The 23,281-nt window shown below is 48.7% G+C and overlaps 1 protein-coding gene and 1 long non-coding RNA gene across 2 annotated transcripts; one reads left to right on the top strand and one right to left on the bottom strand.

Moving 5' to 3' along the window:
- Positions 1 to 642: 642 nt before the first annotated feature.
- On the top strand, positions 643 to 16,336 carry LOC307210669 (uncharacterized protein). The gene is made up of 12 exons (XM_079966743.1): positions 643 to 832; positions 1,372 to 1,488; positions 2,933 to 3,168; positions 4,100 to 4,279; positions 4,414 to 4,499; positions 5,984 to 6,087; positions 9,145 to 9,212; positions 11,488 to 11,634; positions 13,376 to 13,466; positions 14,326 to 14,450; positions 15,375 to 15,522; positions 16,135 to 16,336. The coding sequence occupies exons 1-12, from the start codon at positions 729 to 731 to the stop codon at positions 16,184 to 16,186; spliced, it is 1,458 nt and encodes a 485-aa protein (XP_079822869.1). The 5' UTR covers positions 643 to 728; the 3' UTR covers positions 16,187 to 16,336.
- Positions 16,115 to 17,109, bottom strand: LOC307210817. Its single transcript, XR_013836148.1, has 2 exons — positions 16,624 to 17,109; positions 16,115 to 16,396 (listed from the first exon to the last, which is right to left on the bottom strand). It is a non-coding gene; the product is annotated as an uncharacterized lncRNA (long non-coding RNA).
- Positions 17,110 to 23,281: the final 6,172 nt, after the last annotated feature.

Genomic DNA, 23,281 nt, shown 5'->3' with positions numbered 1-23,281 from the left:
TATTTTCCAGAAAGATTGCCCATACACCATCATCCCTGGCCATTGGCCATACATGCTGGAGCTGATGTCGAGTTGTAGTTCAACATTTGGAGGGCCAGAGTTTCCTCACTCATGTCCTCACTCATGTCTCTCTGTTAGCCAATTCCCAGATCCCTCTTTGTCCCAGCGCACTCCATCCCTTCTCACCTCCTCCCTTTGCCTCCTTTTCATCTCCCTTTAAACGAAACAAGGCGGTGGCAAGCGAGAAGCTTGGTCAGGCAGCTATAAAACAGGGCAAGTGGAAAGGCTACAGAGGTTAGATCAAATAAGTTTCCGTTAAATGCATTGCAAACTTTGTATGGGAAATCGGGTTAGCAAAAATGGAACTACACAGCGCCATCTGGTGTCACAGCATTACAATGCATAAACAATGTATATACTGTTACGCGCTTTATCTTTGCCAATATAGCTGAGTCCAGAGTCTAGCACAGTGATGGCCAAACTTGGCCCTCCAGCTGTTTTGGGACTATAATTCCCATCATCCCTGAGCACTGCTCCTGTTTGCTAGGGGTGATGGGAGTTGTAGTCCCAAAACAGCTGGAGGGCCAAGTTTGGCCATCACTGGTCTAGCAGCACAAAGAGCCATTATGAGGTCACAGGGGTTCCACAATGCCGTCAGCAGGCAGAGGTGCCCAGGCAGGCAGGTAAACAGGCAAGGAGAGCATCCTGGGCCATGTGCACCTGTATCCATGAATAGCCCCCATGCCTATGGCGCCGGGAGGCAGGGGATGAAGGTCGCAGAGCCCAAAGGTCTTGTGTCTCAGCTCCTCGGGAGCTGGTTACGAGCCATCCGGTAAGTTATAATGCCAGAAACTCAGAGTCAACCTCTGAAACTGGGAGACAAAAAATGTACTTTTATTTTTACTCATTGTGGTATTAACTTATGGAACTCAGTGCTACAAGATGTGTTGACGGCAGCTGATGGCCACCATCTGCAATGGCTTCAAAAGGGAGTTAGAGATATGAATGGAAGATATGGCTTTGCCATAAGAGCATAAGGAAAGCCTGCTGGATCAGGCCAAGGGACCATGTGGTCCAGCAAGCAGATAGCCAGAGCGTTTGAGGCACCATCTTCAGATGGAATGTGCCTTCAACCACCAGTTACTGCTCTAATTACAGGACTCTTGAAAGCATCTGGCTGGCGACTGTGGGTTACATACAGACCTTTGGTCCAAACTTGCACGGCCGTTTTTATATTCCTATGCTGTCACCTCAAAACTTGCTCTCTGTCGTCTAGCTTCTCTCATTCATGAATTGCTCCTGCCAGCTTCCACATGGCTCCTTATCCCTGTCTCTGATGATCAGAGCTAACCAAATGCTTATGCCCCACAGAGAGACCATTGCAATCCTGTTGCAGTTTGCAGAAGATCAGACCCAATGGTTACTTCAAACGGCTGCCAGTTATTGTGTCCTGAAGGCCCTGTTCCCATGTCTGGAATCCTTTGCAAGGTCAGAGCTTCTGCAAGGAAGAAAATGGGGGTAGGGTGGGGGAAGAAGGAGATGGTGAATCACAGCTGTGATTGTATGGATGATGTTCATATGGCACAAAGAGGAGACACTGAGCAAATCCTAAGTCACTTTTGATAAAGTTCCAATAATTTCAGCTTTTAAAATAGATGTCTAGTCCTTGATGAGGCAGGAAGGAAATTTAAATGTGTTTCAGCAAAAAAACAAAACACAGGAGGGTACAAAATAAGGAGTCTAGTATAAAGAAACTCAGCTTCATAGTTTCTTCGGTTCCTATCAAGGTACATGACAATTCAAAGTACAGAAAATAAATATACAGTTGTACCTTGGATCTCAAACGCCTTGGCTCCTGAACAAATCGGCTCCCGAACGACCAAACCCCAGAAGTGAGCGTTCCAGTTTTCGAACGATTTTCAGAAGCCAAATGTCCAGCGCAGTTTCCACGGCTTCCAATTGGCTGCAGGAGTTTCCTGTAGCCAATCAGAAGCCCGCTTTCATTTCCAAACATTTAGGAAGTCCAACGGACTTCCAGAACGGATTCTGTTCGACTTCCAAGGTACGACTGTATAAGGAATTTTCAAACCTTACTGACTGAAATGTGGTTGTACATCTTATGATTTCTATTTTATATATCACAAAATCCCCTCTTGTGGATGCAGTTTGATTTGTGAACTTTAGAGGCAGAAGAAAGGCTTGCAGACACTCGCCCGAAGCACGGGGAGCCCCAAGCCTCACGCACTCGGCGGGAGCTCCTGCCGGGCGCGCAAGGCTTGCAGACACTCGCCGGGGCTGCAGGCTGCTGCCAGCAAGCCTTGTGAGCCCGCGGGAACTCCCGCTGGGCTTGCAAGGCTTGCGGATAGCTTCCTGAAGCCTGGAGAGCGAGAGGGGTCGTTGCGCACCGATGCCTCTTGCACTCCAGGCTTCAGCAAAAGCCTGCATTCGCCCCATAGGACGCACACACTTTTCCCCTTCATTTTTGGAGGGGAAAAAGTGCGTCCTATGGGGCGAAAAATACGGTAAATGCCACAACATTTCAGTCTGGAGAATGGGCTAGCCAGTTTTCAAATTTGCATGATGTTTCAGTTCTTCATTTTGTACTACAGTGGTACCTCGGGTTAAGTACTTAATTCGTTCCGGAGGTCTGTTCTTAACCTGAAATTGTTCTTAACCTGAAGCACCACTTTAGCCAATGAGGCCTTCCGCTGCCGCCGTGCGATTTCTGTTCTCATCCTGAAGCAAAGTTCTTAACCTGAGGTACTATTTCTGGGTTAGCGGAGTCTGTAACCTGAAGCGTATGTAACCTGAAGCGTATGTAACCCGAGGTACCACTGTACAGCTAAGTTCATCCTAAGAATCAGCCGATCGCCTACAGAAATGGAGTCTAAAAAAATCTGAAATGTTCTATTTTTCCTTTCCTGGTCTCAAGAAGCCAACACATAAGTTCTGCTGAGCTCACAACAAGCCCCAGCAAGAACCAAGAAGAGACAGCAGGCAGTAGCCAAAAAGATCCCACTAAGAACCACCGGAACAAAGATGACGCAGCATTTCCCTCCCGCTCCACAAGAGAGAACACATCTCTGCCCTCTCAGTCAATCTACACCTTATTTGACAAAGATGGGCGGCTGGATGTCTTCCGCATGCGCAAGCTGGTATACGAGAGAGGTAGCCATACAATATACACTGCGGAGATGCCGGTGGGGGCAGGAAGGGGGAAGCCTGTTTTTGGCATCCTTTAGCCCCAGGGGTCGCGGGTGGCGCTGTGGTCTAAGCCACAGAGCCTCTTGGGCTTGCCAATCAGAAAGTCGGCGGTTCAAATCCCCGCGATGGGGTGAGTTCCCATTGCTCGGTCCCAGCTCCTGCCAAACTAGCAATTCGAAAGCATGCCCAAAATTCAAGTAGATAAATAGGTACCACTCCGGCAGGAAGGAAAACGGCGTTTCTGTGCGCTGCTCTGGTTTCGCCAGAAGAGGCTTAGTCATGCTGGCTACATGACCAGGAAAAACTGTCTGCGGACAAACGCCGGCTCTCTTGGCCTGTAAAACGAGATGAAAGCCGCAACCCCAGAGTCGTCTGTGACTGAACCTAACTGTCAGGGGTCCTTTACCTTCACCTTTTTAGCCCAGGGGTGAGGAACCTTTTTCAGCCCCAAACCACATTTTCTTCAAACACAGTGGAGAATTTTGGGAGGTCATTTTTGCACAGCACTGGGGGGGGGGGGGGACCACACAGAGAATGTGATGAAAGGACACTAAATTCAGCTTCCTGGGTGTTTGATTAGTACTAAAGCCCTGGATTTTTGTGTAGGAAGTGGAGAAGAAAGCAGTTTTGAGCTGAAAAGCAGTATTGGGGAGGGATGCTTAACCCTTTCCCCTAGCAACTTTTTTCTGTGCTTCCCGTAAATCTGCATCCTCTTCCTTCTCAGGTTTAGACACATGCTTACAAGATTAACCCCAACTCTCATTCTGCCCCACCACTACTGCAGTGCTATCCATCAGGCATCTCAACTGGATGGGGACCCATTTAAAACTGTGGTTTGGTGTTACTACACTGGGGGGGGGGGTGTCAATGTAGGGTAATGTGTGTCTTTTCTTAGGCACACATCCCAGTGAGAGAAAGATCACCTGGAAGTTTCTCTTTGGGGTGTACCCGGAGAAATCCACAACTGAAGAGAGGAAAGAGCTGGACCAGCAAATGTCCTCTCAGTATCGGTGGATGAAGCGCTCGTGGAAACAGCACTTCCCCTGGGCTGCCGTAATGAAGGTTCATTCCGACTGTAAGTACAACCAATGCCTGCTGGCTTTGGACCCTGCTTCATCCCTCCCACTGGGTGGAGCAACAGGGCTCCGCCTCCTAAAGGGACCACGCCTGGCAAATGATGCGTTGTTTACTCTTCACTTACTCCTATAGTGGAGCTTTCCTTGGCGATCCAGAGACATGACGAACAATGGAGGGAAGCTGAAACAGCCAGTCCTCCTACAGATATCTTTGATGAGGTGAGATATGAAGTAGATATTGACTTTCTTGAAGTAGACATTAATTAAGGATGTTGAGGCGGGTAGGGTAATGAGCTGGTGAGCAAGGCGTAATTTAACTCAAGCTCGGCAAAGCTTAGTCCTAAAATTTGTTTTCAGTGCATTCCTGTTTAGGGAAGCTTTTAATTATTAACAGACCGCTGTATTTTAATATTTTGTTGGAAGCAACCCAGAGTGGCTGGGGAAACCTGGCCAGATGGGCAGGGTATAAATATATGATGATGATGATGATGATGATGGTGACACAACCCTGGGAAGACTGTTTCTTTTTTTTAAAAAAAAGACTCAGGTTTTAAACACATGCAGAGTGAAGATTTTCCAGTTACCACAAAGTGACTATTACCAGCCAGAGGACACCTAGAGTTAGTGTTTCACAAACTTGGGTCTCCAGCCTTTTTCAGACTACAATCCCCATCATCCTTAGCTAGCAAGACCAGTGATGATGGGAACTGTAGTCCAAAAACAGCTGAAGACCCAAGTTTGAGAAACACTGAGTTAGAGGCTTCCACATCAGAGGACATTTCTTCCAAGTGGTGTTGAGGCCCAACGCCCCTTCCTTCCTCCTTTTTTTTTTTAAAGGCAATTGTAATGACTTGGAAATCTCTGCCTTTTAACTCTCAACAAAGGGTGGTGTAAAATAAACCACTGCCTGCACATTCGAAGCCAGTGCATCAAAGAAAAGACTTACCCCAAATCTTCTTCCAGACATTGTAATTCTTATATTCTTTGTGGAGAAAAACATTTAAACGCCTGGCTGCAGTTTGAAATGGTGCAGCCCAGCAATGGATGCTACATGTGGTGTTCCCCATGCATGTTTTTAACTCTTAGGACCAAACCAGATGACAAGACAGTGTAAGATCCACAGAGTGGGTGTCCTGCAAGATTGGTTTTTGTTAGCTAAAAGCAGCTGTAGGGAGAGGTGAACCACTTCAGAGCCATGACACTGGGGGAGGAGCGGAGTTGTGTGTGTTTTTGTCCCTTTACACTCTGTATGTTTCCCACATCTGGAAAATGGTGGCAGGTGGGAGGGTGGCAGTTAGATCAGGAAAACAACAGCAGAAGGAGGAATTAAGCCCCGCCTTACCCCAGAGTTCTTGTCCCAATCCACCCTCACCCTGCATGGCTGCTTTTCACTTTCAAGGAAATGGATCTTGACTCTTGAGAAGGGATTGATGGAAGGAAGAGATCTCCTGATGTCTTATCTCCTCTTTTACAATGGCCATAGAGTACAGGGCTCTATCTTGAGAAGGTTTTCAGAAGCATCTACTGGCCAAAGAATCCTGGACCAGGCTGGCTCTTGGCCTAATCCAGCACACAATTACTCCGTTCCCAGACATGGGGTGGAGCTGAGAACTCACAAAATATGCTTCCAAGCGTCAGTGTGCTACGTAGCCCTTCCTTATCATCTCCCACTCTAACGTCAATGCAATTCTGTCTTTCGTCAGCATAGCCTGCCCTTCTCGCACATTAACGAGCAACAGTTCCAAAAGGCGCTGCAAGACATTGATGCCGATGTACCCCAGACGGACAGACACCGGACATTCTTCCAGTGAGAAGCTGGCCCTCCCCAGCCGAGGCAAAACAAAAAGTTGGGACTTCCAGCAAATTTTGAAAATTCAGATTCTGAAAATTCAAAGGGTGGATTTCCTGAATGATGTACAGGCCTGTGTAAACTATGACCACCGCTTCCTCCACAAGCTGGAATCAGCTCACCAGGCCCTGTCTTCACACATACATACATCCATTTTTGCAAACCCAGGCAGGCAGGAATCAAATCTACTGGAGGGTTGCCGCCCATTCCTGGTAGTTTTCATTTAGTTTGGTAGGCATTGCGCAGGTCTGAAGTCAAATATTGTAATACCCCAACAGATTATACCCAAACATGGTCAAATCTGCCCTCTCCTTCAGGAAGAAGTGCACAGAACATTTCTTCCTGGGAATATTTGGCTTGTAAAAGCAGAGGAATTTGACATATAGGACTTCTCCAAAACTCAGGTCACATTACTAAGCTGTCAGCATTCATCAAAAGCTAGAATGTGCCCTGCTCCCCACAATCTGGGGGGGAGGGGGAACCCCACACCACACCTCAAAATGAAAACTTTTGGCCAAGAAACATCTGATCATCCATCTCCAGTATCACATCTCCTTTTCATTACAGTGGTGCCTCGCAAGACGAAATTAATCTGTTCCGTGAGGCTCTTCGTATAGCGGTTTTTTCGTCTTGTGAAGCAAGCCCATTGACAGCTTAGCGGATTAGTGCTATTAGCAGCTTAGCGGCTTTTAGCAGATCAGCTGATAAGCGGCTTATTAGCGGATCAGCTGATAAGCGGCTTAGCGGCTTAGGAAAAGGGGGGAAGGGGGAAAAACCCGCAGGAACTCGCAAGACATTTCGTCTTGCGAAGCAAGCCCATAGGGAAATTTGTTTTGCGAAGCGCCTCCAAAACGGAAAACCCTTTCGTCTAGCGGGTTTTCCATCTTGCGAGGCGTTCGTCTTGCGGGGCACCACTGTATTCGTTTTATCTTAAAAGCAGCTCTGATTTTTGCTCAGAGAGCAATGGCGCTAGTAGAAGGAGTTTTTAAACATTCCCATTCCTGTGATGTTTTGCTGGTCTAAATCTACCATGACACTGCTGTTAGCACCAGTGGGTGGATGGGATTTAGATCAGGAAAGCAGGGCAGGGCAAAGGGTTAAGCATTCCCTAATCTAGCATCACTCCTCCAGGCAAAACTAGAAACCCCCTCACACACACAGAGAGAACTGTTTCGAAGGGTGTTTTTTTAAAAATATTATTATTATTATAATTTTAAGTTGAAAAATCCAATCAGAAATTGTCACTCCTGTGTTGGACCTGAGATAATCAGGTTTCAGGTTATCCCCATGCAGAACCTGCTACACCTACGTATATACCTTTTACGCAAATTGCCCTGTACAAGCAGACTTGCCAATCTTTTTGTAGTACCTACTGTTAGATTCCTCCCTGCTTTCCATTATCACACATCCAGCCCTTTCCAGTTACATTCTTCTCCTGCCCTCTCTGGTCCTGAATATCTTTTGTAATCAGCGGCGTAGCGTGGGTTGTCAGCACCCGGGGCAAGGCAAGTAATTTGCGCCCCCTAACCCGGGGCAAGGCAAGTAATTTACACCCCTAGCCCCTAACCTGCCGCCGCTGCCAGCTTCTTCTTGCTGCTGCCTGGGCTGGTCAGGTGTGGTTCTCTCCCGCGCTCAGCGCTGCGCTGGGCGGCCGCTGCACTGTCCCTCCCCCAGATAGTCCCTCCCTCGCTCTCTCTCCGCTCCGCAACGCAACGCACACCTGGCACCCTCCCCCTCCACAGTGGGTGGCGACCCGGCAGCTCGGATCAGATTCGCACAGCCAGCACTGCAGTGAGAGAGAGTGAGTAAGCCAGGTAGGGGCAGAGAGCTGCGAGCGCCCCCCCCCCCAAAAAAATGTTGCGCCCGGTGCGGCTGGCCCCCTCTGCACCCCCCACGCTACGCCACTGTTTGTAATTCCTGTACTACAGCAGAGCTTTGAGGCAGCAATTGGGGAATACTCTCTACCCTCCAAACCTCTATCGTTTATATACAGGTTTTAACGTAGCCTCCCCCAAAGAATGCTGGGGGTTGTAGTTTGGTTAGTGTTGAGAATTCTCCATTGGAAATCCCTATTCTCACTGCTACTGTCCACCAAGCCTCCTTGAAGAGCCGGAATAGTTGTTGACAGTGTTGATACATCCAGTAGTGCGGCAGGAGAGATGAAAATAAGGCCAATATATTTCACCTCTGGTATCAGACAGTTTGGTCAGAACAAAGTATATACCTCCAGAATGAGCTCCCGTTGCTCAGTCCCTGCTCCTGCCAACCTAGCAACATCAAAGTGCAAGTAGATAAATAGGTACCGCTCCGTCGGGAAGGTAAACGGCATTTCCATGCGCTGCTCTGGTTTGCCAGAAGCAGCTTAGTCATGCTGGCCACATGACCCGGAAGCTGTATGGCGGCTCCTTCGGCCAGTAAAGCGAGATGAGCACCACAACCCCAGAGTCATCCGCGACTGGACCTAATGGTCAGGGGTCCCTTTACCTTACTTCTGGTAAATGAGCCAACCGAACTGCTAGAGCAGGCATAGGCAAACTCGGCCCTCCAGATCTTTTGAGACTACAATTCCCATTATCCCTGACCACTGGGCCTGTTAGCTAGGCATGATAGGAGTTGAAGTCCCAAAACATCTGGAGGGCTGAGTTTGCCTATGCCTGTGCTAGAGAGCTGTGAACATTTGTGTCCTGGGCTACCCATGTACTATCTGAAACCAAAGGGACGCATTGGTTGCCAGATGTGATTTCCCCCCCCAGCTCTCCTACTGCACTATTGAATTGACTTCAATTCTAGGGCTCTGACTGGGCGGGGGGGCGCTCCTCTGAGTATGTACCAAGTGCCTTTCCCTTGCCAGTGAATAATCCCAGCTAATGGATCTAAGGAACTGGCCACTCAAAGCTGTCCCAGATGCTTTCACCTCTCTTTTTAGAACTAATTTGGGGTACACTCATGATCAGGGCCACCACCATAATACCTAGCGTATGGATTTATTCTCTCTCTCTCTCTCTCTCTCCCCAGACGCGAAGGACTAGTGAATCTGCTTTACCTCCGGGAAATTCTCGTCACGTACGTGGCCTTCCACCAAGGTGAGGAAACTGCTGTACTCGACCCACTTCCAGGAATCTCACTTGATGGCATCAGATGTCTGCCTGCCAGCTTCCCTGCTCCATTCACCTCCACCCCTCTATCCATTCCTGACACTTTACAGGCCTGCCATTCATCATTTATATGGTGCTTTTAATTTGCCACGTCCTTTTCAACCCAAACTGTTTCTCAAAGAGGCGTAGGGCTTTTCTCAAGGCAGTTCAGGGGCGGAACAGACCTTCCCCTCAGGAGGTCTCTGCTAAACGTCCCACAGCCAGCAGTGCAGACCGTGCTAGATATAGTGCGTACATTTTCGCACAAGAAGGAATGTGCAAGACTCACTAGACCCACTTTGTATGCATCAGACTCACGTGTCTAAGCCCACATGCGTGTCCACCGCTCATGTGTATTCATACACACGCTAGCAGGGTTCTTTGGAGCAGGGGGGAGCCAGGGCTGTTAAAATGGTGCTTTAAATATATGCCATGGATGTGACCTTAGCACCCTCGCTTTCTACAGAATCCCATCATGAAAATATAAAACCGCAGACACAAAGATGACATCCAGACCAATTTTGCCAATAGTATACTTCTGTCATAGATCTAGTGTACCAGAGTCTGTGAAGTGTAGAAATTAATAAAGGGTAGTATTTAGACAATGGGACGCAGGTGGCGCTGTGGGTTAAACCACAGAGCCTGGGACTTGCCAATCAGAAGGTTGGTGGTTCGAATCCCCACGACGGGGTGAGCTCCCGTTGCTCAGTCCCAGCTCCTGCCAACCAAGCAGTTCGAAAGCACGTCAAAGTGCACGTAGATAAATAGGTACCGCTCTGGTGGGAAGGTAAACGGCATTTCCGTGCACTGCTCTGATTCACCAGAAGTGGCTTAGTCATGCTGGCCACATGACCCAGAAGCTGTACACCGGCTCCCTCGGCCAGTAAAGCGAGATGAGCGCCGCAACCCCAGAGTCGGTCACAACTGGACCTAATAGTCAGGAATCCCTTTACCTTTAGCTTTATTTAGACAATATTTGGAACATGAAGGGAGAATACAAGCTGCAGAACTGTGCCACGCAATAAATTCCTGAACTAGCCTTATGCGAAACAGCTTGGCTGGGCTAGCTAAGTGCAGAGCCATGAAAAAACAACAAGGGAGCCAGGGACAAAACCATTAACAGCCCTTGGGAATGCAAAAAGCTATCCTTCCCCCCTGCTCTTAGGAGTGGACAGCAAAAGGAGATCTGGCAGGTAGCCAAAGTGGCAGGAGCATGTTGTCACAGGAAAAAGTGTCCTTTTGGAAATCTAAAGGTGCAGGAGGAAGTAGACAGGATTTAAGCCACGAAGGGCAAAACCACCTTGGCAGGCTGGGACAGAGGCACGAGAGGGGCTGCAGGAAGCCTTGAACTCCATGCTTGCTAGCTGGAGGAAGCTGCACCGAGAAACCAGGAGCCATGACTGACTGTTGCTTTGGACCCCAACTTGCTGAAGCTATGAGAGGAGCAATGAGAGACACACTTGGGGTAGAATGTTCTGCAACCCTCCATTGAAGGCTTTAGGTGTAAATATGTGTAAAATAAACCCCATTTCCTTCATGACACTAGCCTCAATTTTCCCAACAGAAACACAATAGCTGGGCATGTGCCTGGACCCCCTGGAATCTTGCTACCGCTTGGCAGAGGTTGGGGTGGCTCACAACCTCTGTAACAATAGGTTCTTTCTCTGCTTTTAAAGCAGTGCAAGAGTAAAAAGGGTTGTTGCAGAGTAAAGGGATGCAAAGATGTAGTCAGCAATGGGTAATTGCAGGAGTGGGCTCAGATTGTGATCTTTGGGGATTCCAACTACACAAGTACAGTGGTACCTCTGGATGCGAACGGCATCCATTCCGGAGCCCCGTTCACATCCTGAAGTGAACGTAACACGCAACTGCACGTCTACAGGTCGCGTTTCACCGCTTCTGCGCATGCGCGTGACATCATTTTGAGAATCTGCGCATGCGCGAGTGGCGAAACCCAGAAGTACCGCGCTCCGTTACTTCCGGGTCACCGCAGAGTGCAACCCAAAAATGCTTAACCTGAAGCGTATTCATCCCGAGGTATGACTGTATATCTTTTTCTCCTCTGTGAACAGTAGAGGATTCATGATTCTGTGATATTCTGAGCTATTGCTACTCCTTTTATTGCATGACACTTTGCACATGCCATGTTTCCCCCCTGAATAGCTGCAAGGTGGGCTGGCAATTCCGGGTGCCAACTGCTGCTGGTTTCTTTCCTCCTCTGCAGACATTGGATATTGCCAGGGCATGAATGATTTTGCCAGCCGCTTTCTGGAGACCCTGGAAAATGAGACTGAAGCCTTCTGGTGCTTTGTGGGCTACATGAGACGTTCAGCATGGAGTTTCACCACCATGGGTGTTCGCCGCAAGACACGTGAGAGAGCGGGGAGGGAGAGGAAAAAACACCTCCCCACAACATCTGATGCAAACATACATTATCCTCTCCAGGTTTAAGCACTAGGGAGGAATGGACTGTTCTGAAAATTTTCAGGGAATGTGGATTGTGGAAAGCGCCAACTGAATGCTGCCTGTGTCATTTTGCAACTGCCCCCCCCCTTTAAATGCCTTAGAATTAACATATGAATTGGTAAACATACATGTGGCATAGGGGAAGAGGCACAACCATTGCTCACCCCATGTTCCATTTGTTAGAATGCAGATCTGCCATGCAAATTGCAAAATTAGGAAGAAACCTCGCTCACACCATGCGTGAAGAACCTAGCTGTGGCCTCTCTAGATATTTTAACTGTCTTCAGCCAGGGAAAAAGAAATATGGGAGTGGGCAGTTAACTAAGCAGCGGAAAGGGACATTGGGAGAGAAGAGGCAGTGGTGTAGCATGGGTTGCTGGCATCCCGGGCAGGCAAGCTGAAGCTGACAATGGAGCAACCCCCCACCAGAGCCAAGAAGGACCATGCTGCACCGCCTACCTGCACGCACAGGGCGAGCCCGCCCAGCTGACATGACTCTTGGCAGACGAATCACCCTGATGCCTGCAAAGAGGAGAGCCGAGCTAGGCCATGCTGAGGCTGCCCCCTGCCCGCCTCTCTCCATCTATGCCTGCTCACCATGGGCCTAGGCTGCTCCCACCGCCAACAGAGAGAGGGAAGCATATGCACCCCCAATGCACCCAGGGCAACTGCCCCTCTCAACTCCCTCCCCCCCCCAACGCTATGCCACTGAGAGGAGGTATATGGTCTCCTGGCTTCTATTTGCTGGACCATGTTTATTAGGTCAGGCATAGGCAAACTCGGCCCTCCAGATGTTTTGGGACTAAAATTCCCATCATCTCTGACCACTGGTCCTGTTAGCTAGGGATCATGTATTAGGTCTTAGATTGAAGGAGAGAGGGTATTGATAGGCAGAGCTGTGTGCAATTAAAAAGAAAAAGACTATCCTGTGCTAAGAAAAGCTAAACACTGCAAACTGAATGAAGCCAAAGGGCATACATTTGCTAAAGAATCTACTTTGTTCAGCTTTTGCAAGTCATGGGGAAGAAAAAGAAACTCCTCTCCCCACCCCAGCAAAGTCCACCGGCCTTGGACATTTTACCAGGCATTGCTCATGATGTGCATGTAATGTTTCCCCCAGGTGAGAACACCTCTTTTGACATGTTGGCAACCTTCGCAAATCAGGATCTTTGTCACCACCTGTCCCAGTTTTGTCCCTCTCCAGAGAGCAGTTTGTTGAGGGCAAAGATGGCATGGGGACATGGGGTTGGTTGGTTGAGTGCATGATTTGAGGCATTCTTTTGGCGCTGTGGGTTAAACCACTGATCCTTGGGCTTGCCGATCAGAAGGTCAGTGGTTCGAATCCCCGCAACGGGGTGAGCTCCCGTTGCTCGGCGGTCCCTGCTCCTGCCAACCTAGCAGTTTGAAAGCACGTCAAAGTGCATGTAGATAAATAGGTACCACTCCGGCGGGAAGGTAAACGGCGTTTCCGTGCGCTGCTCTGGTTTGCCAGAAGCGGCTTAGTCATGCTGGCCACATGACCTGGAAGCTGTATGCCGGCTCCCTTGGCCACTAAAGCAAGATGAGCGCTGCAACCCCAGAGTCGGCCACAACTGGACCTAACAGTCAGGGGTCCCTTTACCTTTACCTTTCTCCTGCCTGCACAGAAATCTGTGAGGAGCTTCTGAAACACGTGGACCCAGAACTGTATGACCACATCGAGAGCGTGTCCAGTGACAAGCTGCTCTTTTGCCTCAGGTAAAAAAAAAAACCCACCTCCCTACAAACCCTGGACAAGGAGGAGGGAGCAAACTGCAGAGATCCCCACTGAAGGGATGGCTCTCAGCCAGCATGCAGAGGTGACCAAATTCTGCAACAAGAGCTTGATTTTGTGACCTGCATAAATCATACAAATTAAGCCCATCCTGAATAATTGATTATGCAGACACAAGTTTTGCATAATCAGCATCTATGTCTCTAAGAGATGGAAGCTAGCACCCATGCAAAGACCTCTTTAAAATACAAAGCTTTATCTGTGTGTTTCTTTCCCTATATACTACACTAGGCCTTCCACTCTTGCTAGAGGGGTCTGTAAAGAAGTGGTCTTTTGTCAGTGTAAGATGAAAGGCTGAGACCGTCAGTTTTCCTTATTCATCACCTCTTGCAACCCTTGCAGCTCAGGGGTAGGCAACCTAAGGCCCAGGGGCTGGATGCGGCCCAATTGCCTTCTCAATCCAGCCCATGGACGGTCTGGGAATGAGAGTGTTTTTACAAGAGTAGAATGTGTTTTGTTTGTTTAGTTGTTTAGTCGTGACCGACTCTTCGTGACCCCATGGACCAGAGCATGCCAGGCACGTCTGTCTTCCACTGCCTCCAGCAGTTTGGTCAAACCCATGCTGGTAGCTTTGAGAACACTGTCCAACCATCTCATCCTCTGTAGAATGTGTACTTTTATTTAAAATGCATCTCTGGGTTATTTGTGGGGCATAGGAATTCATTAATTCCCCCCCCCCCCAAAAAAAAATATAGTCCGGCCTCCCACAAGGTCTGAGGGACAGTGGACCGGCCCATGGCTGAAAAAGGTTGCTGACCCCTGCTCTATGTGCTTCTATGTCAGGTGGCTGCTGCTACTTTTCCAGAAGGACCTGGACCACTCTGATGCTGTGAGGGTCCTAGAGATCAGCGCCTTGGAATCTGAGAGGATGAATTTTGGAGCCTGGATCTGGCTGACTCGTAGGGAAGGTGAGCCCTGTGCTCTTGGGAAGCAGGTCCCTGGAGGCACAGCAGTAGCATAAACTGCGATTCCTCCACCTGGGGACAAGAATGGTGCACTTCATTCTGCCATGTGAGCATTCTGCCGCCTCCTTTCACTGTGCATTTATACCAGGCCAGAAATGTCTTAGGGAGAAGGAAAAGGTGTTTCTGGGATCTTCTTCTTCGTTGGTGATCGCTCGTAGCAGAGTAAGATTGTCTTCCATAAACACGGTTTTAACAATGAGTCCATAAGTGACTGTGGAGGCCAATTCTGAATCCACACATCCTTCCACAGTGGGGACATTGGTTTCCGGACGGGAGTTCATCACAGTGTGGATTTGCCAATTTCCTCTTAGCACGTTTCTGGGATAAACTATTACAAAGCAGGGAACTAGGTTTCAGCATACAATTTAAAGGCAGCAGGTGGTCAGTTAATTAATGTTTATTTATTTTTGCAAGCCACCAACTCACTCAAAAAAAAAAGTGATGATCTACAGTTTTTATTTCTACAATTGGCACCATTTTGGCACCATTTTTATTTTCTTGCCTCAGATTGTCTTGGTAAGTGAAATGCATCCTTCAGTACAATTTCAGTGGCAACATTAGAAAATGATCGAAATGGGAGTCAAATTCTAAGAGGGAGTCAAATTATAAGGTGCTACGAAATTTTGAATCTGTGTGAATCTTTGCTTCAGCTCTAATGGGAGAGCAGGGAGTTGCTGGTTTCCTCAGAGGGGACTTTATCAAGGAAAAGCCCCTTTACGCAACCTTGCTCCACAACTCATCCCCACCCCCAGGTCTCCCATCACTGAGTTCCCCTGGTGCCTCACTCCCAAACAGCTCCCTGAATTAGTTTAGGTACACAATCCAAAAGAAGTCTTGGAGAAAGCATACAATATTCTCTGCCAATAGGTGAGGAGCCCCTGCCAGGCCCTTTCACATCTGTAGATCGGGAGGAAATCACGTTTGAAGTGCTGCTTTGCATTGCTGTCCTGATCAAGAATAGGAGGAAGCTGCTGCAGTACCAGGACGTCAGTGACTTTTACCTGTTTGCACAGAGGTAAGCAACACAGCTACCTATGAAGTGGAGCTTTAAAGTTCTGGAGATGCATGTTGTACTAGTTAAGGGCAGTAGAGGCTGGTGTGCCCAATATGACTGGCTAGGGAGACAGACACTAGGTGGGGCCAGAGCCAGGAAACTAATTCTGCTTATCTCCAGCTGAAGCAAAGAAAAAGCAGGCAGTGCTCCTCTGTCCCATTCCTTCCTGGGTCTTCTCCTCACCTGCTGGGCAGCACACTTGGAGACCTTGGAGACACAGTAGGGGCAGACAACAGAAAGAAGCTGGTATTTTATGCCACTTCAGCTGGAGATGTGAAGAGCAATGTCAGATGTCCGAGGCAAGAGATGACAACTTTGATATTGTCTACAGAGATGCTTCTCTGCTGCTGCATCTGCCTGGCCTTTAAGTGTAAGGACTTAAGAAGAACGTGGCTAGATCAGATCACAAGTTCATCTAGGCTAGCAACAGGATCCAGCCAAATGCTTCATTGCCAAAGAACTGACCGCTTAGCTAGCTGGGTCATCATCCTGACCCAGCACTCCTGCGCTTCCAAAAGAGGAGTCCAAATATGGTTCCCAGCTGGGCTGATGATTTTGCTACTCTTGACACAGGTTGCAGGGGAGACTTCAGCTGAACACACTGCATGGGGAAGAGCGGCGATAATGAGTGACCTCTTGAGAGCAGGGATCTAAAGAGGACTACAAAGAACACCCCACCCCCCATGGACTTGAGTGGTCCCTGCAGGAAGAAATGAGATCACCATCTCTTTGGAAGCCAATCTCCAATGAAACTATAAGCAATATCAACCTAGAATTTTGTCACAGCCTCTTAATAAGCAAACATAGAAACTAGGACACCTTCTCCACCTCAAACCTAAATACAGTGGTACCTCAGGTTAAGTACTTAATTTGTTCCGGAGGTCTGTTCTTAACCTGAAGCATCACTTTAGCTAATGGGGCCTCCTAATGCCACCTTGCCACCGGAGCCCGATTTCTGTTCTCATCCTGAAGCAAAGTTCTTAACCTGAAGCACTATTTCTGGGTTAGTGGAGTCTGTAACCTGAAGCATACGTAACCTGAAGCGTATGTAACCCGAGGTACCACTGTATCCTACAATATTAGTTTCTGCCCATTTCAAACAAGATGTGGCTCCCACTCAAGGGATGCTGTGAGTTGCAGTTCTGTTTAAAGCTGTTGGGCTTTCTAACAAAAGGCACATGTACACTACAGACTTAAAACTGATTTAACAGTCATTCCAGCTCCTCGGGACACACGGGGAACTACAGCTCTGTCTGTAGGAATCTCTCAGCACCTTCACCAAAATTACAGCTCCCAGGATTCTTCGAGAGAAAGCCAGGACAGTTAAAACTGCAATAAAACCAATATACAGGTTTGTAGTGTAGATTTGCCCTAAAACTTATCGGCACATTCACAAAACAAATGGCAATTACCAGTGTTCATTACCAATGAAAAACACCCAGGGCTAACCATTTCGCATGATGAACCAAGGAAAATGGGGAACGGTTTGGAGAGCAAAATTGTGCCTTGAACCCAGAGAGATGACAGACTCACTGATATTTCTGCAAAATGTCTGTTTCAAGGTTGTGGCTGTTTGCGGGGAGGGTATTCAGGGACTGTACAGATGCTTAGAATTCTAAAGTCTAAATACTGAAAACTTTTCATAGATAGGGAACGGAACGTTCCCCTCTTCCTCTTCCCTCGCTTTTTCCCATTATCCATCATAAACTCCATAATCTAGAAGGTAGTTTTACTGCTCTACCCCTTGGCAGCTACTGGGCTTGAAAGCACTATATTCGCTTGGTTTCCTTAAATCAGGAGTGAGAAACTTTTGGCCCTCCAGATGTTGCGGAACTACAACTCCTATCAATCCCAGTAAGCATGGGCAAATGGCCAGCAATGATGGGAGTTCTAGTTCAGCAACATCTGGAGGACCAAAGGTTTTCTAACCCTGCCTTAAACCATTATAACCCCTGAACTGGAGAGGGATGCAGAGAAAAACCCAACAGAGATTGTTTTAAAAGATTTGGGGCACGTGGTCTGTGGGGTGAGACAAGAACTGGAATGTTTCAGAGTTCATTTTACAGTGAACAGGAAGAGAAATATATGGAGTATCAGCAAAAGCAATGGCTTTTTCAGAAAGAAATATTTCCCCCCATTCATTCCTGGCCTAAACAAACAGCTCAGTATCTGGTATTCTGTGCCTGCACTTTACCACTGTGGCTCAGGGAATCTGCTGGCTGAATGTTTTTCCCATATTAAAAAGCAAAACCTCCATGCACATAGAACAGTCCTGTTAGAGAAGAATATCCCCCTCCCCAATACACTCACACTGGAAGGTCATTCAAGCCTGCAATCCCCAACCTGTAGTCTCAAGTGGTTTATTGTCCATAAATAACTTAATCATGTGATCTGCTGTTTGTCTAGCCTGGACATGAGCCCAGTGATGGGGGAGGGGATCTGTAGTCCATTCTCACCTTTGGCCAGATTTCATAATGGGCATATAACAGTGCACAATGGGATAGAAGAATATACACAGAGAAAGACAACAGGTTTGTTTGTTTTTTAGAATGCTTTGGAAGCAAATTCATTCCGTACAAAGAGACTTAAATGCAAGCGAAACCAGGCAACAGAAAGGGAGAGCTGGGAGATGGTTCAAAGGCTGTTCAGAACAGGCTGCAGGAGAAAGGAAATGGCAAGAACTGAGAATGACTGCATAAGCGTTGTTGGGGAACATGGTTGCAACTTGGTGCAATGACAGCAACACCCAGGCCCGTCTTACCCATAGAGGCTAGTGGCGCGGGGCGCCAGGACGCCAAGTTCTGGAGGGCGCCAGGCAAGAGTCCAGGGAACACAGAATGAGCGCGATGAGTGAGCAAGGGTGCATGCGCCACTCCGGCTGAGCATCGGCTTGGTTTTTTCCCTTTTAGCCTGCAGGTGCCGAATTCTGCGGGGCGCCAGAAGGCTAAAAGGGGAAAAACCAAACCGCTCACTCGCTCTGTGTGCTGCCTGCCATGGCCACCACAGCACGAAGTGGCCAGCCAAGCCGGGAAGCACCGCGGCCAGCCTCCACCTCTTCCCCACCAGAGGAGCCACTCTCCAGCTGCTGCCCGCCTCCTCCAGCCCTAATAAAGGTTGACAATTCTGGAAAGGGAGGGACGCCGGAGGGATCTTTGCACCACGGTGCCAGATATGCTTCAGATGGCCCTGGCAACACCCTCCAGAAGCATCTCAGCAATGCTGCATGGACAGCCGCCCTGATCTCCCCAGCAACACCGCAGTGACATCAACTGCTCCTACCCCAGCACAGCAACAGCAGCACCATTGCATTTAACATTTAGAGCCACACACAAAGAGAAACTCCTCGCTGATGTTACAGTGCCGAGCAATTTATTCCAGCCCCAGAGATCCGGCTTCTCTCATGATCCAGGGGCTGCCCTGGTTACAGGGCAGGAGAGGGAGGCAGTGGGCCCCCACCCCTCCCATTCCTCCCTTCCACGCCAAGGCAGCATTAGTTACTGAGCGCACAGCAGAGGCAGGGGGAAATAACAAACGGCTTCATGCCACCCGCTTCCCCCTTTAATGCTGCTTTATTACAGCAGCGAGTTCAGGCGCAGGTGACGGCGCCATAAACCGCGGCTCGGGTGCTGGCAGAGAAGCCATTTATTAAAGAGAGTGAAGGCAAAGAAAACATTAAGAAGGGCAAGGAGATTACGGGCAGAGAACTTTCTCACAAGGATGCAACATGCCGTAAAAAGCTGGCCAAGACTCCTTCCTGTAGAGCTTGGCATTGTGGACCACCACTCTGCCACAGACCATCTGGTCACTTTCGCTCCCCCTCCACTGACTGCTTGAAGCCCCAGACATGTCAAGAAACCACCTTCTTTCCCCTTTGTGCTGTCACAGGCACCAAGATCACTCAGAGAGGTGACTCTCTGGACAGCACACCCGCCGGTCCCTAGGCTGCCTGTCACAGGAATAGAAAGAGCCGTGCTAAATCAGGTCGTGTGATCTGGGGGTTGACGCCAGACTCGGGATTTTGCAGACGGATTCAAGGGCATATCAGATTTTTGAGTTTGCACATTTAAAGTGGGTTAAAGTACTCTGTTGGCCTAGCACAACAATTCCACAGTATACAGAGTTTGGAAATGAATGGCCAAATGCATCAGAAAGTGTGGGATGCACACACCAGTAATAGGAAACTGTATAGACACCCTGCATGCAAATCAGGACAAATGCCCATTGTCATGCACCCGCCCCATAAACAAATGAGAACAAATAATAAATACATACATACATACATAAAAGGTAAAGGTAAAGGTACCCCTGCCCGTACGGGTCAGTCTTGACAGACTCTGGGGTTGTGCGCCCATCTCACTTAAGAGGCCAGGGGCCAGCGCTGTCCGGAGACACTTCTGGGTCACGTGGCCAGCGTGACATCGCTGCTCTGGCAAGCCAGAGCCGCACACGGAAACGCCGTTTACCTTCCCGCTGGTAAGCGGTCCCTATTTATCTACTTGCACCCGGAGGTGCTTTCGAACTGCTAGGTTGGCAGGCGCTGGGACCGAGCAGCGGGAGCGCACCCCGCCGCAGGGATTCGAACCGCCAACCTTTCGATCGGCAAGTCCTAGGCGCTGAGGCTTTAACCCACAGCGCCACCTGCGTCCCTAAATACATACATACATACATACATACATACATACATACATACATACATTTGTTGTTGTTTAGTCGTTTAGTCGTGTCCGACTCTTCGTGACCCCATGGACCAGAGAACACCAGGCACTCCTGTCCTCCACTGCCCCCCGCAGCTTGGTCAGACTCATGCTGGTAACCTCGAAAACACTATCCAACCATCTCGTCCTCTGTCGCCCCCTTCTCCTTGTGCCCTCCATCTTTCCCAACATCAGGGTCTTCTCCAGGGAGTCTTCTCTTCTCATGAGGTGGCCAAAGTACTGGAGCCTCAGCTTCACAATCTGTCCTTCCAGTGAGCACTCAGGGCTGATTTCCTTCAGAATGGAGAGGTTTGATCTTCTTGCAGTCCATGGGACTCTCATACATACATACATACTTTTATTATTTATACCCTGCCTATCTAGCTAGGTTTCCCCAGTCACTCTGGGCAGCTCCCAACAAAACACTAAAAACAGAATAAAACTTCCCTAAACAAGGCAGCCTGTTTATAGGGCTGCCAGATATAGCCCAACTACCAGCTACATAAGCAGTGTACAAACAAATCAGGATGAATGCTGAACAGGCCCTCCGTAGGCACCTTGATCAAGCATCCTGTTCCCACACGGGCCAACTAGGTGCCCTGGGAAGCTCAAAAAGCCTGAATATTGTCTAGATTAATGATGCAACTTGGGACGCGGGTGACTCTGTGGGTTAAGCCACAGAGCCTAGGACTTGCCAATCAGAAGGTTGGCGGTTCGAATCCCCGCGACTGGGTGAGCTCCCGTTGCTCGGTCCCTGCTCCTGCCAACCTAGCAGTTCAAAAGCACGTCAAAGTGCAAGTAGATAAATAGGTACCGCTCTGGCGGGAAGGTAAACGCCATTTCCGTGCGCTGCTCTGGATCGCCAAAAGCGGCTTAGTCATGCTGGCCACATGACCTGGAAGCTGTACGCCGGCTCCCTCGGCCAATAAAGCGAGATGAGCGCCGCAACCCCAGAGTCGGCCACGACTGGACCTAATGGTCAGAGGTCCCTTTACCTTTACCTTTTAATGATGCAACTTACCTCTTTGGGCTGACAGTCAAAAATCAAGGCAATGTTAATGTGGAGTGATTGTAATGTTAACTGGGTATTTTCCACTTCTTTTTTACTGCAATTTGCTTTATGCTTTAACTTTTTACTCACTAGCAAAGGAAGCTGTGTTACACTGAGTCAGACCATTGCTAAGCTCAGTATTGCCTACCCAGGCCTGGCAGGGCCAGCTCAAAACATTTTGATGCCCAAGGCAAGTAGCAACATGGCTCGTTCTACATGCAGAAGCCAACCAGAGTGGAGGTTGAACCTTAGCTTGCCCTGGTGATGAGACACCATCCTCCAGCACCCCCGAGGGCAGCCAGCAGGGTAGCTTAGAAGGCAAGGCTACTTGGGACACACAGCTCTGTCCTTCCAACACCCCACTGCCTCTCCAGGCCTCCCAGAATAGGACACTGCCAGCCCCACTGGCCTAGAGAAAGTCTCATGGGGTTAGAGCCTTTTTAGCTCTGCTAGTGGGAGATTTTACTTTCTTGTGCTCCATGATCACTGCAGATGGTGACAGCAGCCATGAAATTAAAAGACGCCTGCTTCTTGGGAGAAAAGCAATGACAAACCTAGACAGCATCTTAAAAAGTAGAGACATCACCTTGCCAACAAAGGTCCGTATAGTAAAAGCTATGGTTCTCCCAGTAGTGATGTATGGAAGTGAGAGCTGGACCACAAAGAAGGCTGATCGCCGAAGAATTGATGGTTTTGAATTCTGGTGCTGGAGGAGACTCTTGAGAGTCCCATGGACTGTAAGAAGATCAAACCTCTCCATTCTGAAGGAAAACAGCCCTGAGTGCTCACTGGAAGGACAGATCCTGAAGCTGAGGCTCCAATACTCATGAGAAGAGAAGACTCCCTGGAAAAGCCCCTGATGTTGGGAAAGATGGAGTGCACAAGGAGAAGGGGACGAAAGAGGATGAGATGGTTGGACAGTGTTCTCGAAGCTACGAACATGAGTCTGACCAAACTGCGGGTGGCAGTGGAAGACAGGAGTGCCTGGCATGCTCTGGTCCATGGGGTCACGAAGAGTCGGACACGACTAAACGACTAAACAACAACAAGTGGGAGATTTCAGAATCTCAGCGCCGTGGGTTCGAGCCCTACCTGGGGCAAGAGATCCCTGCATTGCAGGGGTTGGACTAGATGACCTTCATGGTCCCTTCCAACACTACAATTCTGTGATTCCAATATTATAAATCCAAAGGTGCCTATGGTTGAACCAGAGCTCTTATACATGCAAAGCATGAGCTCTACCACTGAACATCCCCCTCCCATTACCTCCAGCAAGCCTTTGGGAAGAAGGTGGGATAGGAATCAAATGAAACTAGTAAATCACAACATTCGAGAGGCCTTGCTTCACACATCACACGACAATGTTTTGTGCATCCTTCCTTTCCCCTCCTTGCTTTACATACAGGTGCGCCAGGGTGTGTGTGCTGGCGTACAACCTTCAGAGGGACACACGTTTTATTAATTTTATTTATAACCTGCTCTGCATTCTTCAAGCGAATCCCAGAGGCAACATTAAAAACATGATAAAACAATATGTCATTTAAATACAATTAAATGTAAAAAAAAAAACCCCAAAAAACGCCCACACAATATAACAACAATAAAATTACCTCAGCCAAGCAAGAAGCAGCAGCACATTAAGAGATGGGGTGAACATCTCCCATCTCCCCCGATGTAGAAACTCCCATAAGCACACCCAAGGCTTTTTTCAGTCGGAAAAGCAGGTGGGCGCCATTGTCATTGTAAGACAACAAGGGAGGCGTTCATGGAGAGCTCTGGCACCTCTTTTTCTAGAAAAACAGCACTGAGCACACCCCAAGTGATGGTGCCGCTACTCAGAACACCCTCTCACTAGCCACCACATGCTCAAAGAGCAGAGACACTGAGAGAAAGGCGTCCCCCAATGACCTCAAAAGTCTGGATAGGTGTGGAAGGGAGAAGACAGTGCTTCAGGTATCTGGCCCCAATGTTCAGG

The sequence above is a fragment of the Podarcis cretensis genome, assembly GCF_951804945.1.
Source record: "Podarcis cretensis genome assembly, chromosome: 2".
NCBI classification, from domain to species: Eukaryota; Metazoa; Chordata; class Lepidosauria; order Squamata; family Lacertidae; genus Podarcis; species Podarcis cretensis.
Note: the sequence above shows the minus strand (reverse complement) of the source record. Positions and strands in the feature narration are given on the sequence as shown.

Bases quoted from the DNA above. Each gene is read 5' to 3' on its own strand.
- LOC307210669 (XM_079966743.1), top strand. From the start codon at position 729: ATGAATAGCCCCCATGCCTATGGCGCCGGGAGGCAGGGGATGAAGGTC. The intron at 6,088-9,144 runs GTGAGAAGCTGG...CTCTCTCCCCAG, and splicing joins AGACACCGGACATTCTTCCA to ACGCGAAGGACTAGTGAATC. The intron at 15,523-16,134 runs GTAAGCAACACA...CTCTTGACACAG, and splicing joins TTTTACCTGTTTGCACAGAG to GTTGCAGGGGAGACTTCAGC.